Source organism: Mytilus galloprovincialis, chromosome 3, assembly GCF_965363235.1.
Source record: "Mytilus galloprovincialis chromosome 3, xbMytGall1.hap1.1, whole genome shotgun sequence".
NCBI classification, from domain to species: Eukaryota; Metazoa; Mollusca; class Bivalvia; order Mytilida; family Mytilidae; genus Mytilus; species Mytilus galloprovincialis.
This window is the reverse complement of record NC_134840.1, coordinates 29,560,928-29,576,503: the sequence shown is the minus strand read 5'-3', so window position 1 is coordinate 29,576,503 and position 15,576 is coordinate 29,560,928. Positions and strand designations below refer to the sequence as shown.

General features: G+C 31.5%; 1 protein-coding gene across 4 annotated transcripts in view; it reads left to right on the top strand.

Annotated features, from left to right (window-relative positions):
• LOC143067648 (thrombospondin-2-like) overlaps window positions 1–14,441 on the top strand; it is a 35,054-nt gene extending 20,613 nt beyond the window's left edge. For all 4 annotated transcript variants that reach the window (XM_076241072.1, XM_076241069.1, XM_076241071.1 and 1 more), the window contains exons 2-6: window positions 6,879–6,938; window positions 7,507–7,692; window positions 8,109–8,279; window positions 11,073–11,243; window positions 11,646–14,441. In XM_076241072.1, the coding sequence (XP_076097187.1) occupies window positions 6,893–6,938; window positions 7,507–7,692; window positions 8,109–8,279; window positions 11,073–11,243; window positions 11,646–11,731 (660 nt within the window). In that variant the 5' untranslated portion in view covers window positions 6,879–6,892 and the 3' untranslated portion in view covers window positions 11,732–14,441. The remainder of the gene's footprint in view (window positions 1–6,878; window positions 6,939–7,506; window positions 7,693–8,108; window positions 8,280–11,072; window positions 11,244–11,645) is intronic.
• The last annotated feature ends 1,135 nt before the right edge of the window (window positions 14,442–15,576 follow it).

Below are 15,576 nucleotides of genomic sequence, written 5' to 3'. Positions count from 1 at the left end.
TATAATGCCACTGTCAAATCTCGCAGTGCTTATCGTGTTTAACAAGATTACATATTGATTCATTTTGCTTTTCATACACGGGAATATTTCAAACTTCACTTTGTATGTTCATATCATTCTGTAATATTAACGCATTATACCAATTAAGGTTATAATAGAGGATTTACTCTCCAAATGTTTGCTTTCTAAACTTTTGGTTTAGGACATTCTTGATAAATGGTCTTCCAGGCACAAGTGTTGTGTGCAAATTGATGGATTAATGATTTGATGACATCCTACAATCATTCTCTGCGCTGACCGATAGTACGACCCACATTGAGGTATTGGTGGCATTTGAATTCCATTTAAATCGAATAGTAAATCACCTTTTCATCTTCTTGTCTCTGGCACTTCTTGACCAAATTTGGTCAATTTTGTTCCAACTTGACCTTGAATGGTCAACACATGATACTCCTTTGGTTTTCATTAGATGATAAATGTGACTGCCAGATCAAACATTTACTTCATATTCGTCATTTATCAAATAAGTATTGTTTCAAATCATGAATGCACAGGTTTCATTTTTGTTTTTTAGAAACACTTTATCAAACAAGCACCATCTTTTCAATCTGGTGGCAAACATGCATGGCATCGATATCTGTACCACCTGAGGTTTAGCGTTAATCAAATGACAAACATTGTGAAAATAGTCGTATATGGAGTTGCAATTTAAAACAGTAAAAATAAAAACAAGAATATATCCTTAGTACACGGATGCCCCATCCGTACTATCATTTTCAATGTTCAGTGGACCGTGAAACTTGGCATTAAATTAGAAAGATCATGTCAAAGGGAACATGTGTGCTGTTTCAAGTTGATTGGACTTCAACTTTATCCAAAACTACCTTGACCAAAAACTTTAACCTGAAGCGGGACAGACGGACAGACGGACGAACGGACGCACATACCAGAAAACATTATTCCTATAAATGGGCATAAAAACACGTCTTAAACTTCTTAATCGGATATATAAGTGTATCTGGTTTTGATTTATTCTTCAAAATGCCCCCAAAGGATAGGGAAAGAATGTTAGAGAAAATGTTCCCTTTGACATGATCTTTTGAAACTATAGGCCAACCTGCATTATGTTTGGTACGGAAATTTTATGTAATATTTTCGATATGAATCCTTTCTAATGGTAAACAAAGCCATACGAATCTAAAGTAAGCAGAAGTTGTTTTTTGAGTGGTGAATTTACTAGGTGATCGATAGAGACTACTTGGATCCTCAAGTTCCTAGCTCATTTATTCAATAGCTGACTGAACATATTGGTTCTTCCTCTTGCAAATTTTCTCAAATATCTTGGAGGGACAATTATGTGTAAAGTTTATTTTTTCTATAAAAATAATATAGATTTCTTCTTTATTGAAACTTTTGTTTAAACTAACTTAAATATCTTCGCTTAAGAAACTTAAGAAGTCAAGAACCATTATCAAACTGTATCCAGAATGACGCATGTTGATATCTTTATTGTTCCCTCAATTTACATCTTACAATGTATAGTAAATGATAAATGTATTGAGTGAATACATATAAAGAAATCTGATTAGCAAATCAGAGCTATCTGTTTCAGCTAAATGACGTAGAGCTTTTTAAAAGAATATTGTTATGTGACAATGACGTCTGTATTGTCCATTGGGTTTTGTGTCAAATAGTTTATTAAGAAATATCACATAATTGATGTAAGCAGACATTTATCATTAAAAACTAGTACGCGACTTTAATTCACTTGACCGTTTCATTCAAACATCAATGTCTGCTTTGAATACGTTAACTACAAACATAGTAAGCTGTTGTTTATTGCAATTTCTTTAACGAAACTGGCGCCGTATTTGTATGTACTTTCCATCTATAGATACAGATCAGATACATTTATAGATTTGACTGTCACTGTGTCTTAATTTACACTTTGTTACCATTACTGAAGAGAGGAAATGTCTATTGCTATGTGATAAACTATCTTAACTGGAAAATGGGATTGGGCCGGGGTTATACTTGGTCAAAATTAGTTCGAATTGTCTTCATTTAACTTTGTTATATTATATCTTATGTGTTTTTAATCAAAAGACGTATATATGTTATGGTACCGCAGACTTATATGTTTGTCTTCATTTAAACTAAGGCAACAGCAGTTCACCAATTTCTGTCTCATTACTCGTGTAAGAAGATACAAATTAAGGCAACAGTGGTTCACCAATTTCTGTCTCATTACTCGTGTAAGAAAGGCAACAGTGGTTCACCAATTTCTGTTTAGGTATTGAACAAAGCAATCGTGAGGCAATGCATTAAGATTAGGAATTCATGTCAAATACAAAATCAAATATAGGAAAGTTCCAAGTATAGCATGCAATAAACCCATAACCAACTTTAAAAAAAAGTATTGGTTATTTTGTAATTTGGCGATGAATATCAATACAATTATTAACAACTTTGCATTTTTACTTTTGAGTTTGGTGTCCGACTTTATCATCAGTATTGCACACAGTCGGTTTTTTCTTATACCATCACTGCTAAATATAATTTATAATTGTGACGGGAAAGCTATTCAATTTACTACATATATAAGTTTCTTCAACAAAACTTATATAATTAAAACGGATTCATGATGGTTATTCACGTATTATTACTTTCATCGTATAATTTTATTTTTTAATCATTACACGAAAAGAAATATGACGTGAAAGCGGTTTTACCTTTTTTAATTTCCGTAATCTTGAGATGTTTATTGATTAGTAGCAACAAAGTTAGTATCAATATAAGAGCAGTGATTGCCGAGTGACATTTTCTAAGTACATCTTGCGAAATTCTTGCTCAAGTGGGACCAATTTCCTCTGACATAAAAGACTTTTTTCAAATCTTTATATAGTTCACAATATGCGAGTCTCGAACGGTCTGTTCTTCTCTGTTTTTGTTTTTTGTTCAAACAACAAAATGGTGTGTTTTAGAATATGTTACCAACTTTTACATACATCAAGATTGCTCAAAACTGCAATATTCTACGAGCAGAATTTGCTTACTATTCAAGAGCTCTTGATATCATCCCAGTTTTGACAGGGTTTGTGTTATTCATTGTTTAGCTTTTTATGTAGAGTTTTGAATTTTAAAAAAGTTCACAGAGGTTATCGTAGTAATCGCGAATTCTTTAAAAAAAAAATAGGAGAGATATATCGCTGCAAAAAATAAAATAACAAATTCAATATGGAACATCCCTAATCAAATGACAAAATCAAAAGCTCAAACACATCAACAGAATGGATAATAACTATCATGGTCCTGACTTGGTACAAAAGGCATTTCTTATGAAGAAGACGGTTGCTCAAACTTGCATAGCTAGCTAAACCTTTCATCTGCATGACAGTCGCATAAAATTCTATTATCATATTGACAACAATATGCGACAAAATCAAACAGACTGATTTTTTTAACTGATTTTTATAGTTTGTTCTTATGTTGTACTGTTATATCACTTTCCCAGGTTAGGGGGAGGATTGGGATCCCGCTAACATGTTTAACCCCGCCACATTATTTAAGTATGTGTCTGTCCCAAGTCAGGAGCTTGTAATTCAGTGGTTGTCGGTTGTTTTATGTGTTACATATTTGTTTTTTGTTCATTTTTTTATATAAATAAGGCCGTTAGTTTTCTCGTTTGAATTGTTTTACATTGTCTTATCGGGGCCTTTTATAGCTGATTATGGGGTATGGGCTTTGCTCATTGTTGAAGGCAGTACGGTGACCTATAGTTGTTAATGTCTGTGTCATTTTGGTCTCTTGTGGACAGTTGTCTCATTGGCAATCATACCACATCTTCTTTTTTTATATTATACGTGAAAATGTCAAAAATAGAGGTATAGCAATCAGCATTGTGTTATAATCTTAATCTCTTAAAAAACGAACAACACAAAAGAAAATTTTTCACTTAATTTAAAGTTCTATTGAAAATGCAATTTTGATAAATGGTCTAAGATAAACCATTAATATTCAGTAGAACTCATTTACGGTAATACGTTAAATTATCGCATACTACATTCATATATATATATATATATATATATGTTTTCAGACAAGTTCATTAAAACAACTATCTTATAGAAGGTAATCAATTCCTTAGTCAATCATCCTACAAATTTGTATAACCTGACGTTTGTGTTGTTTCAATTATTGATAACTCCACACCAAAAACAATATATGCTCATATATTGTTATATGCTGTTATCTTCTCTTTGGTCGGGTTGTTGTCTCTTTGGCGTATTCCCAATTTCCATTCTAAATTTTATCCTAGCACCGACCGTACTTAGTTGTTTCTAAGAAACGTTGTGTTTAAGCACAAATATGTAAACTTCTTTAATTATATCATTTATAATAAAACAAAGTTTCTTCATGAATAATGATGGAAGTTTGTCTTTATATATAATGGAAAAAATTGTGTAGAAAACAACATGTAATTACTATTATTCAAAGTAGAACCTAATGATATTACCTCTTGTGAGTTCAACTGTAATAACCATGTTACGTTCATAGTTCATACTTAAGGGCCAAGACTGTCTGATTGAGTTATACCATTACATTTAAATAACAAAAGAGTTACACATTTCCATTTAGCAATTATGTCTAAGGGATTGGTTTCAAGGCTTGAAGCATTACTTTAATAACAGTTCTCGTAAAGAACGCTTCCACTTTTTAAAATCTTTCAATAGAAAACAATCCTCTGTGATACAAACAGGGAGAACAATTAAAACTGAATTCATCACCGGTAATGATGATGTTACAGTACTTCTTGTTGACAAAGTTACAAAAACTTTAACTTCAGAATCTTAAATGAACGCGTTTAGGGCGGATTTATTTCATATCAGTAGGTTAACGCTTTTGAGCTTGCTTCAAATTGTTTTGATTTGAGCGTCATTCATGAGTCTTTTGTAGATGAAACTAAAACAACATTTTAATCCTGGTATCTATGATGAAATTATTTATCAGTAACTACAAGCGTTCAGCAAAAGTCCTATATTTAAGTCAAATGCAAGTTATTTTCATGAAAGACATGTTATTTTATAATTTTCTAATTTGTTTATGATATTGATTAATACCTGAGAAATACCCAGTAAAAACAAGTGCTTTTCACTACATTTAACACTAAATACAAATTTTATGCAGATGATTGCACAAAATTAAACTTTTAATACATTTAGTTAAGATTATAATGAAATAGATTTTGTGTAAAGTGTTTCGAATGTATCCATTGTTTTATTTTCCACTTCACAACATCCCCTTGTGTGATGTTTTTCCATGAAAATGTTGTTTTATTTGTCTACAGTATTCCGGATATTTGAAGGTGATGTCGAATTTAAAGGATTCATTTGTTTAAGCAAAATTAGACCAATAATACGAACAATCATACAAATTTCCAACAAAACTTCAAATCTTAAAATATTTTTATAAAATGGAATCAAAATATGACTTTCTCATAAAGTGCATCATGTATTCCTATATCTTTATATTTCTATACTTCTGCTTTAATTATTCATGTTTAAAGTGCTCTCAATGGTTGTTACTTTTACTGGATATACATACACTTTTAAAGAAAAGCGTCAATTAAAAGCCGTTTTTTTGTGAAATATATTTGTCTCGAAACATTTTCGAGAGAGAAAACAGTACCTTCCTGGAGATGGTTACTTTAGAAGCTGTTTGTGAGCATTAATATCGACAGCATTTGAATATCAATTGAAAAAAAATAAAAGTAGAATGACAAAGGATATGCCTGACCTTGTACAGGCATTTTTTATGTAGAAAATGATCGATTAATTAAATGTCCAACAATAGGAGTAAAGCAGTCAACATTGTGTTATAATCCTAATCAATATAAAAACAAACAAATATGTACCAAAGTAAAAAGGGTATCTTTTCATATCACAACACAGTATATTATTTGTGAAATCATCTCATTTCATTATTGTTTAACTATGGGACACGATGTTGTAGGTTTTCGGTATAAAATTCTTGAAAATCAAAGACATTTCGTTTTGTTCTCTTGCAGCCAATGTATTGTATTTCATTTAAAACGTACATAACCTTACCAACAAAAAGTTCCTGCAGTCCAGGACTTTAAAATTACCCACCACATAAATTAAACGTGAATGTTCTGACCGCGTATGCAAACGGTCGAATTTCTTGTATTTATGGACTGAACGAATATCATCAAAATACTCATAGTGATCTGTTAATTTCTTCTTTAGATACATTTGTAATAAGTTCTCGGTAATATTGTACACCCACCTTCTTCTTTTGTATCCGACTTAGAAATCCATTTAATTTGAAAAAGTTGACATTTTCAGTAAACAGAAATTTTGACATTTTTTCCCCTCAAAATTTAAGATCACTAAATGGAATGACTATTTATGTATTCAATAAGTAATGTTATTTGTGAAAGAAATTAAAGTAATCTTATGATTTTTAAATGTTGAACAAATAACTGATTTAAATCAATATTACTTTTGAGTAAAATATTTCCGTCGATCACTCGTATTTTGTCCATTATATATTTGTATATATTACATAGACCAAACAATATAGCAAGTACGACTTGCTTTTAAATGACTTGGTGTTGTATTTTCAAATATCTATTATCCCATTTAGTATATAAATTGGTTTGTATACCACAGAAGCATACAACGGCTTCATTATTACCTGTAGCTTAATATATTGAAAAAATAAATATACATAATGTGAAAATCTATTTAAATTTTTATATTCTATTTTTCTCAGGTAAATATTCTAAAAGTATTTAAACAATTTATCAAAATAATAGTGTACATTTACTTACAAATAATGTGTGTTGTTCATTTCAGGTGCTTAGTAAGTGATGCAAATTGATTTAGTACTCTTCCTGTTAGTTTTCTCGATAAATGGTAAGTCCAATTTTAGAAATGATAGATATGTATTCATTGAATATAACGATTAGAATCAATTGTTTTTATGTTAAATTTAAATATCAGATACCGACATTATACTAATGTTTAAGATCTTAATACCAGGCTAGTTTTACCAGGAACTCCTGAAAATTGTAACCTGTAACACTACACTGTTTTTTGGTTTTTTTTAAGTTTTGATAGTGAGACAGGTTAACTGGAAATATCGATGAAACATTGTACTAGTGAAGAATGATAGAGAGGTTTAGACTGACTGATCGTGGCAGGTGCTTTACTGAGACACTAGGATTGTCAGTTTTCCTGTCGTAAATCGGTGCTTCTCTCCGGTCGCTCTCGCTTTTGGATTCACCTACACCAAGTACACTGTATAGTTATAAATTATTTTCAAAAGTCTTCAAACATGGCTTCATTATTTTTTCTAATTCTGACTGCTGTATTCAACGTCTTATATGATGATTTATTTAGCCTTTTCCTTTTTCTAACAAATATTTGTATCAGATGAAAAGCCCGTGTTTGCGTGTAATGATTTGTTCTATATTTATTTCAGTAATATCTGCAACCATTTCTGAAGACTACGGTGAATGGGGAAATTGGGGAGATTGGTCAAAGTGTTCTGTTTCGTGTGGATACGGATCGATACATCGGAATAAAAACTGGATTTATAAAAATGGACAAGTTTCAAACTACACATACAGTATGATTGTAGAATGCTGGACAAAAATAGAATGTCCTGGTATGTTATATTATATTACACCATGTGCACGAAATTTATTTACGTTTATTTTCATTATTAATCACTTAGAACAAATTCTTTTGTCCCCTTGTCTTCAACACAATATTAAGCTCATACTTCACTGGAATTTAAAGACGACAGATTCAATGTATAGCAGGTCACGAAATCTAACAAATATTGTCAACATTTGTGCAAAAATATCAGTGTCATATACATTATAAGATACGCGTTTTGTAGTTTTAAGATATTTAAATATACACACAAAAAAAAGTTTCACCACCATACCTGTTAGATTAAACTGGGATCCTGGTCAATATATCTTACGGTTTCGTTTTTTTTTTTAATTTGATGTCTTGTTAAAAAAACATTTGTTAGAAATCAATCTGACAGTATAAAACAATTTTATACGATTTCAGTTGATGGCGGTTGGACAATGTGGACAGCGTGGAGTGACTGTACTAGAATGTGTGGTGGTGGAACTAGCACACGTACTCGATTATGTTTAGCACCTGAGCCGTCCTCAAACGGTAGAGATTGTGATGGATATCCACGCGAGGAACAACAGTGCAATGTCATTTTTTGTCCAGGTACGTTTTAGTAATATCTTGCTAGTTTAACATGCACAACACGACAACTGGCATACGTGGAGCAAAATATGCGTACCTTTACAGAGCAACTGGGATTACCCACGTTTTTTGGGTGTTTTTTTAGGGAGAGGGTCATTTTGTGTTTGTATACTGTATAAGTCTTTTTTCTTTTTTTCGTATATTGGTATGACGTTGGCGTCGTCGTCGTCGTTGTTGTCCGAAGACATTTGGTTTTTTCCCTATAACTTTAGTATAAATTAATAGAAATCTATGAAATTTATACACAAGGTTCATGACAACAAAAGGAAGGTTGAGATTGATTTTGGAAGTTTTGGTCCTAACAGTTTAGGAATTAGGGGCCAAAAAAGAGTCCAATTAGCATTTTTCTTGGTTTTCGCACAATAACTCTAGTATACGTTAATAGAAAGCTATGAAATTTTAACACAAAGTTTATGATCACAAAAGGAAGGTTGGGATTGATTTTGTGAGTGTTGGTACCAACAGTTTAGGAATTAGGGGCTAAAAAAAATGCCAAAACAGGCATTTTTGAGGTTTTCGCACAATAACTTTAGTATAAGTAAATAGAAATCTATGAAATTTAAACACAAGGTTTATGACCACAAAAGGAAGATTGAGATTGATTTGGGAGTTTTGGTTCCAGCAGTTTAGGAATTAGGGGCCAAAAGGGTCCAAAATTAAACTTTGTTTGATTTCATCAAAAATTGAACTATTGGGGTTCTTTGATATGCTGAATCTAACCGTGTATTTAGATTCTTAATTTTTGGTACCATTTTCAAATTGGTCTACATTAAGGTCCAAAGTGTCCAAAATTAAACTTATAAAAAAGAAGATGTGGTATGATTGCCAATGAGACAACTATCCACAAAAGACCAAAATGACACAGACATTAACAACTATAGGTCACCGTACAGCCTTCAACAATGAGCAAAGCCCATACCGCATAGTCAACTATAATAGGCCCCGATAAGACAATGTAAAACAATTCAAACGAGAAAACTAACGGCCTTATTTATGTAAAAAAATGAACGAAAAACAAATATGTAACGCATAAACAAACGACAACCACTGAATTACAGGCTCCTGACTTGGGACAGGCACATACATAAATAATATGGCGGGGTTGAACATGTAAGCGGGATCCCAACCCTCCCCTAACCTGGGACAGTGGTATAGCAGTACAACATAAGAACAAACTATAAAAATCAGTTGAAAAGGCTGAACTCATCAGATGGACAAAAATAGTTTGATTTCAACAAAAATTGAATATATGGGGTTATTCGATATGCTGAATCTAACCATGAATTAAGATTTATGATATTTGGGCCCATTTATCAAATTGGTCCACAGTTAGGTCTAAAGGGTTCAAAATTGAACTTTATTTGATTTCATCAAAAATTGAATTCTTGGGGTTCTTTGATATGCTGAAACTAACCATGTATTTAAATTTTGGATATTGGAATACTACAAAGGGAGTGATGGCTCAAATCGTTAAGGAATAAGGTGCAAAAAGAGGGAAAAGGGTTTCCAGGTTAATGGGCAATTACTTAAGTACAAAATATAATTTAAAAACAGTGTAAGGTTGGTAATTGAAACTCATTTGAATATCTCACCTAAACTGCTTTTAAATTATGTATATTGGAAATTTGCCATAAACTTCATTATTAATAAATTCCATTGGAAATTTGCCAATTACTTTAGTTTAATGAACTTCATTGGAAATTTGCCAATATAAAATGTTGCTGATGTAGCTTTTTTGTGTATTTTTAGCCATGACTATTGTAGTTTCAAGACAATAAATTGGAGTTATCTGTCTTTGTCCAGAATGGTTGTTGAATCACCTTAAACCAATGCTTTATGAAATATTCTTTGAAAATTGGAGTTATCTTTCTTTGTCAAGAATAGTAGTTGAATCAACTTAAATCAATGCTATATACAATATACAATGCAATATTCACTTTTACTACCAACTAATATAGTAAAACAATCTTTACCATTCAGTGATTACAAGCACTTTTTTTATATTTTTATATTTTAGGATGCATTTAAATCAGTATTTATTGTTGCAAACTCCACTAGAAATTTGAATTGAGATCAGTTTTCGAATAAGGGAAAGGGGGCGTTGAAAAAAAGACATTGTTTTGAGAGTATTAATATTCAACAGCATAGTGAATTGCTCAAAGGCAAAACAAAATTTTGAAGTTCATTAGACCACATTCGTTCTGTGTCAGAAACCTATGCTGTGTCAACTATTTATTCACAATCCAAATTCAGAGCTGAATCCAGCTTGAATGTTGTGTTCATACTTGCCCAAACCGTTCAGGGTTCAACCCCTGCGGTCGTATAAAGCTGCGCCCTGCGGAGCATCTGTTTCTTTTTTTGTTACTTCGTCTTGTCAGATTGTTTTCGACTTATGAGTTTAAAGATTCCTTTGGTATCTTTCGCCTCTTTTTTTAATATTCAATTGATTGATCTAGGGCACAATAAGAAAATTAGAATGCATCATACCCACAACTTGGAGATCATTTTATTTTCATTCTAAATATGAAACATACCGCTGTCTTATTATTGTTCAAACATTTATGAAGGAATCCTGTGTTACCAATAGTTAAATTCATTTGTGAACATATAAACGGAAATTGACTTGAAGGTTTAAATTGACAATTGTTCATCTATATATATATATATATTTATTACTATAGTATACCAGTAATTTACTCACACATTAATGCAAACTCGAAAACTAATAGTTTTAAATTGGAATTATAATTTCAGTACTTCCAGATAACTTTGACATGTCAGTATGCAACGATACAACCTTTATCTGTAAAAGCCAGAGACAATGTATATCGGAAGTGTTTCATTGTGATAATAAACTACAATGCCACGATGGGAGTGACGAATTGCCCGACGAATGTAGAAAGTTTAACAGTTTAAATAGTAGCGGTAAGATCGGTTATTTTTAATGAATAAAAGGAGGCTATAAGGACATCCGTAGAAATTTATGAAACAAAAAACTATTGCACACGTGAATAAAACTTTCCCTCGGCTTTTTGCATTTCGTTCAAGACAATTCGTTACAATACAAGAATTAACAGGCAATGCTTTATTTATAATTAGCACTAAGAGATTATAGATCAGTTTTGTATGTTTTACTTTATTTGGTGAGTATTCAAACTTTCTTTGAAAAAGGTATTTAAATGGTAGATTTTTGAAAGCTGTAATACCATATAAAATTGTCCTCAAGAGCATGGCAATCAGCGGTGCGATCTATTATATATATGTACTCCAGTTTTCATGCATGTGGTTTTTAATAATATATCTGTATACTTTTTCTTATCTTTTCAGGAAGCCAACTAAATATAGTAATGAACATTTTGATAATTGTTATAGCAACTCTATCTGTTATTGTAATAACAAATCATCCGGTATGACGGAAAGGACGTAAACTGTGGGAAACAAGTTTATATGCAAACTGTGATATATTTGACCCTTTTCAGTGTTCACGGGTGATACATAAGCAGTCATCCCATCAATGCATTTGAAACATGTCACATTCGACCAATACTGGATGCAATGAGATATTATATTCCACTCCACTCTTAGGTAAAGCTTGGTATGTGCTTCCAGAATAGACGACTTTTGGAAACTACGAAATAGTCTTACAAGGTTTGCCTAAATCAGAGACAATAGTATTTGTAATATAAGTCACGTTTATAAAATACATTTGACTATTTTACAAAGCGAAATGATATACACACCAGTTGTTTTGATGCGCTTCCGAACGTGCTGTCATTTTAAACGCTTTTATATAAATGTGGAATCTTGTTAATTCATACTATCCATTGAAAGATCACACTGACATGAAGTTCATCGCAAAACTGACTGTCATTCATTAGACAAACCTTTGTTTAAGCATTGTTTAAATACTCCATTTTGCAGAAATTGGAATATATTTAAGACAAAAGAACTTCTATACTTCACTAGTGTTAGGTACACGGAAATATGTTGTTGACAAAACAAGTATTGTTCTGCTTTGAAGAATGACATCAATTTGCTGAAAATGAGAAACTATTATCGTATTGATTTTAACACAATAATCTATGCGTGTTTGTCTACTTTACGAAGAAGATGATCTGTCATTGCAGTTCTCATAAAGATGTTAACGTACTGAACATGATGGAGAAGCCTATTAAATGACACATTTATGCTCAGTATATGTACATTTTCAGTAAACAAAAATATACATGAGCTTTGTTTGAAGAAATCCGTTACTTTCATTTTTCTCCTTCGAGTTAACTGTTTACATTTCGTATTTATTTAAGGGATATGTTTAGTTTGAAATTTTAGATACAAAACAATATTATGTATAAATCCCCATTCTTCCATTAATTTAATTCTGATCTGTTTAAATTTCGATTAATTCATTGGCTAACATCAATGTTTTATTTAAAATATCAAATATTATACAATGTTTGGTTTCTTATTAAAAGGAATTCAGATTTCAATAAAAGTTCAAGTCGATTATTTTTTTGGATCAAAATTTAATATCAATAATTTCGAATCGTCTTTTAATTGCATTCATAATATATTTGATAGTTACTTCGAAAATGCGTGCAATGTGTTAGACCATGTGAAACATAAGCATGAACGTGAAATCAAACTGGCATGACAATGCAAATGGTTCAGTCATTTGTCTACCGATCTGTTTTTTTGGGAAACAAACGTATATTGATTCCCAGTTTTTTTCTTAAAAAATATGAACAAAGTTATATGATTCCTTTATGCAAACGTTAAATAGGATTTGGTTGTGCACGCTGTCATTATAACAAAACAAAAATTCATCAACAACTGCAATATCCGGAAATTTTCAAAAGAACTTTGTTACACAGTTTTATCAGAAGTGCCAATAGAAATTGGAATTAAAAACCCTGTTTCAGTGATATTTTTACACATTCAAAACAATCCTACCTCTGTTTGATTTATAATATGGAAGTAAAACATTATAAACCTTTTCTTGTATTTAGCTGCATGTAATAACCATTCAACTTATGTATCAGTTGTTCAATGTGGGTAACAACACATACTATGCTAAGTACATGCAAATAAACAATACAAACGATCAATTTGTTGACAGTCCCTCACATTTGAAAGAAAAATATATTTTCTTTTTATTATTGTTTTGCCTTTAAAAATGTTGACTTGAGAGATGCAAACAATTCGCATCGGGCATTGCTTACATACCATCTCTAATTGATTGGTTTTTTTTTAATGATTTTTGGTGTTTTAACGCCCCTTTTAGGCACCGCATTTAGGCTACTTTGTGGCGGCCAGTTTTCATTGGTGGAGGAAGCCGGAGTGCCAGGAGAAAACCACCGATCTTCGATAGGAAAACTGACAATCCCAGTCAATTAAGATTGGAGTCGAGTGCACCCGAACGAGCAGGGTTCGAACTCCCAACCTCAGTGTTGATTGGCTAGTGATTACAGTAGTAACTACTTATGCCACTTGGCCACCGAGGCCTCTATTTAATTGGACCGTACGCATATTAACCATAAGAACCATGTAAAACTTTCGCACTTAACTTTAATTACTGTAGATGTGTTTGTAAGAACTGCTTTGTAGTATCAGTGTAATAATAAAGGGAATTTCATATCCTTTCAAATATTATTTTGAGAAAACATTCTGAATTAAAGACAAAATCTTCTTAGAAAAATACACACCCATTTTATCCTGAGACTAATCATAGATACTAGGAATAGAATTGTGTACGCCAGACGTGCGTTAAGGTTACCACATTGTAAATTCTCTCTCTTTACCTTTGGGAACACAGTTATATAAATTAATTTTGTTGAATGTGTTACATATATTGTGAAAAGTAAAATACAAAAATATTCAAATTATTTTAAAATTTCTGATCAAATCCGTTTTATTAAAGTTTCTTTTTGGTTGCATTCAGATGTATAACATGGGTATACTCATCAGTTATGTTTCTATTGTATAAAATCTTGAATTATTATTATGTTCAATAATGTAAATTGTGTAAATGCACACAACATTCCTGAACTGTGTTTGTTAATTTTTAATGTTGTTACTTATTCATCATCAAACTGTGATCATATTAATAAAATCAAATGAATGAAATGTTTTGATATCTTACATAATCAAGTTTGTAAAATAATAGCGAGCTGGTGTTTTGACGAATACAGCGATTCAGCACAGGTAAAGCACACATTTCTTTTGAGATAATTATGTAAACGTAGTTTGTAAATTTAAAATAATTTGGCTTCAAAACAAATATAGCTTATAGCTAATACTTCATTTTCAGCTATTCAAAACTATGAAATAACAACCAAATGATCATTTTAGAATCGTTAACATCAAATCTGGTCATTACATGTAGCATATGAAGTGTATTGTATACTATAATTATGAAACTGCCTGATGAAATCTGCATATTAATTATGATTAACACAACATTTTCAGAATATATCTTCTATTAAACCGAGAATAATTCATTTTACCCTAATGATACTTCTCCGAGTTTCTTATCATTTAGCATATAATGGACATATATTTTGTACGTAGTTAGAAATGCATTATTTCATATGATATCAAAACTCAACAAAAATAACAGGCATACAATGTGGACATTTCTTTTACATATTATAGACTCGTCAGTGTTGCTAGAATCTAATCAGTGTTGAAATCTAAAACGTAGTTAAAAAGCATTGAAACCCAAAATTAAAGAAAATTGTCTCAAATACTGCTAATAAAATATATACAAGGGATAGAAAACCCTTATCATTTCGAATCGAACAGCATAATTAAACAGCAAAATTTCGGGAAAGGAAAATATCAAGGATATTTCATGGCTACATAGAAGTGTTCACGTCAGGGGTGTTCGAACCCTAGAGTACGAAACATTCACCAACAGTGATATCGATCCAGTGGTTGTAAATTGTTAGAAATTCATCAAAGATACCTTAAAATATAATTTGATGCAACAGAAACTAATTTTGTCTACCGAAGACTCATCAGTGGCGCTCGAATAAAAACAGTTTGAGAGACAAATTGAATGCTAAGTTGAAGAGTGTTATAAACCGGAAATTCTTTTAAAAAATTGTCAGAAACGATTTAGAGTTGGCAACAGCATTGTCAGTCTTTATCGACTTTTGAGTTTTCAATGCTCCTCTGGTATCTCTACCTCTATTTTGTCGATTTCTGGAACAAGAAATTTCGGTAATATATGGATTAAATGTTCCTTGTTACACGTATA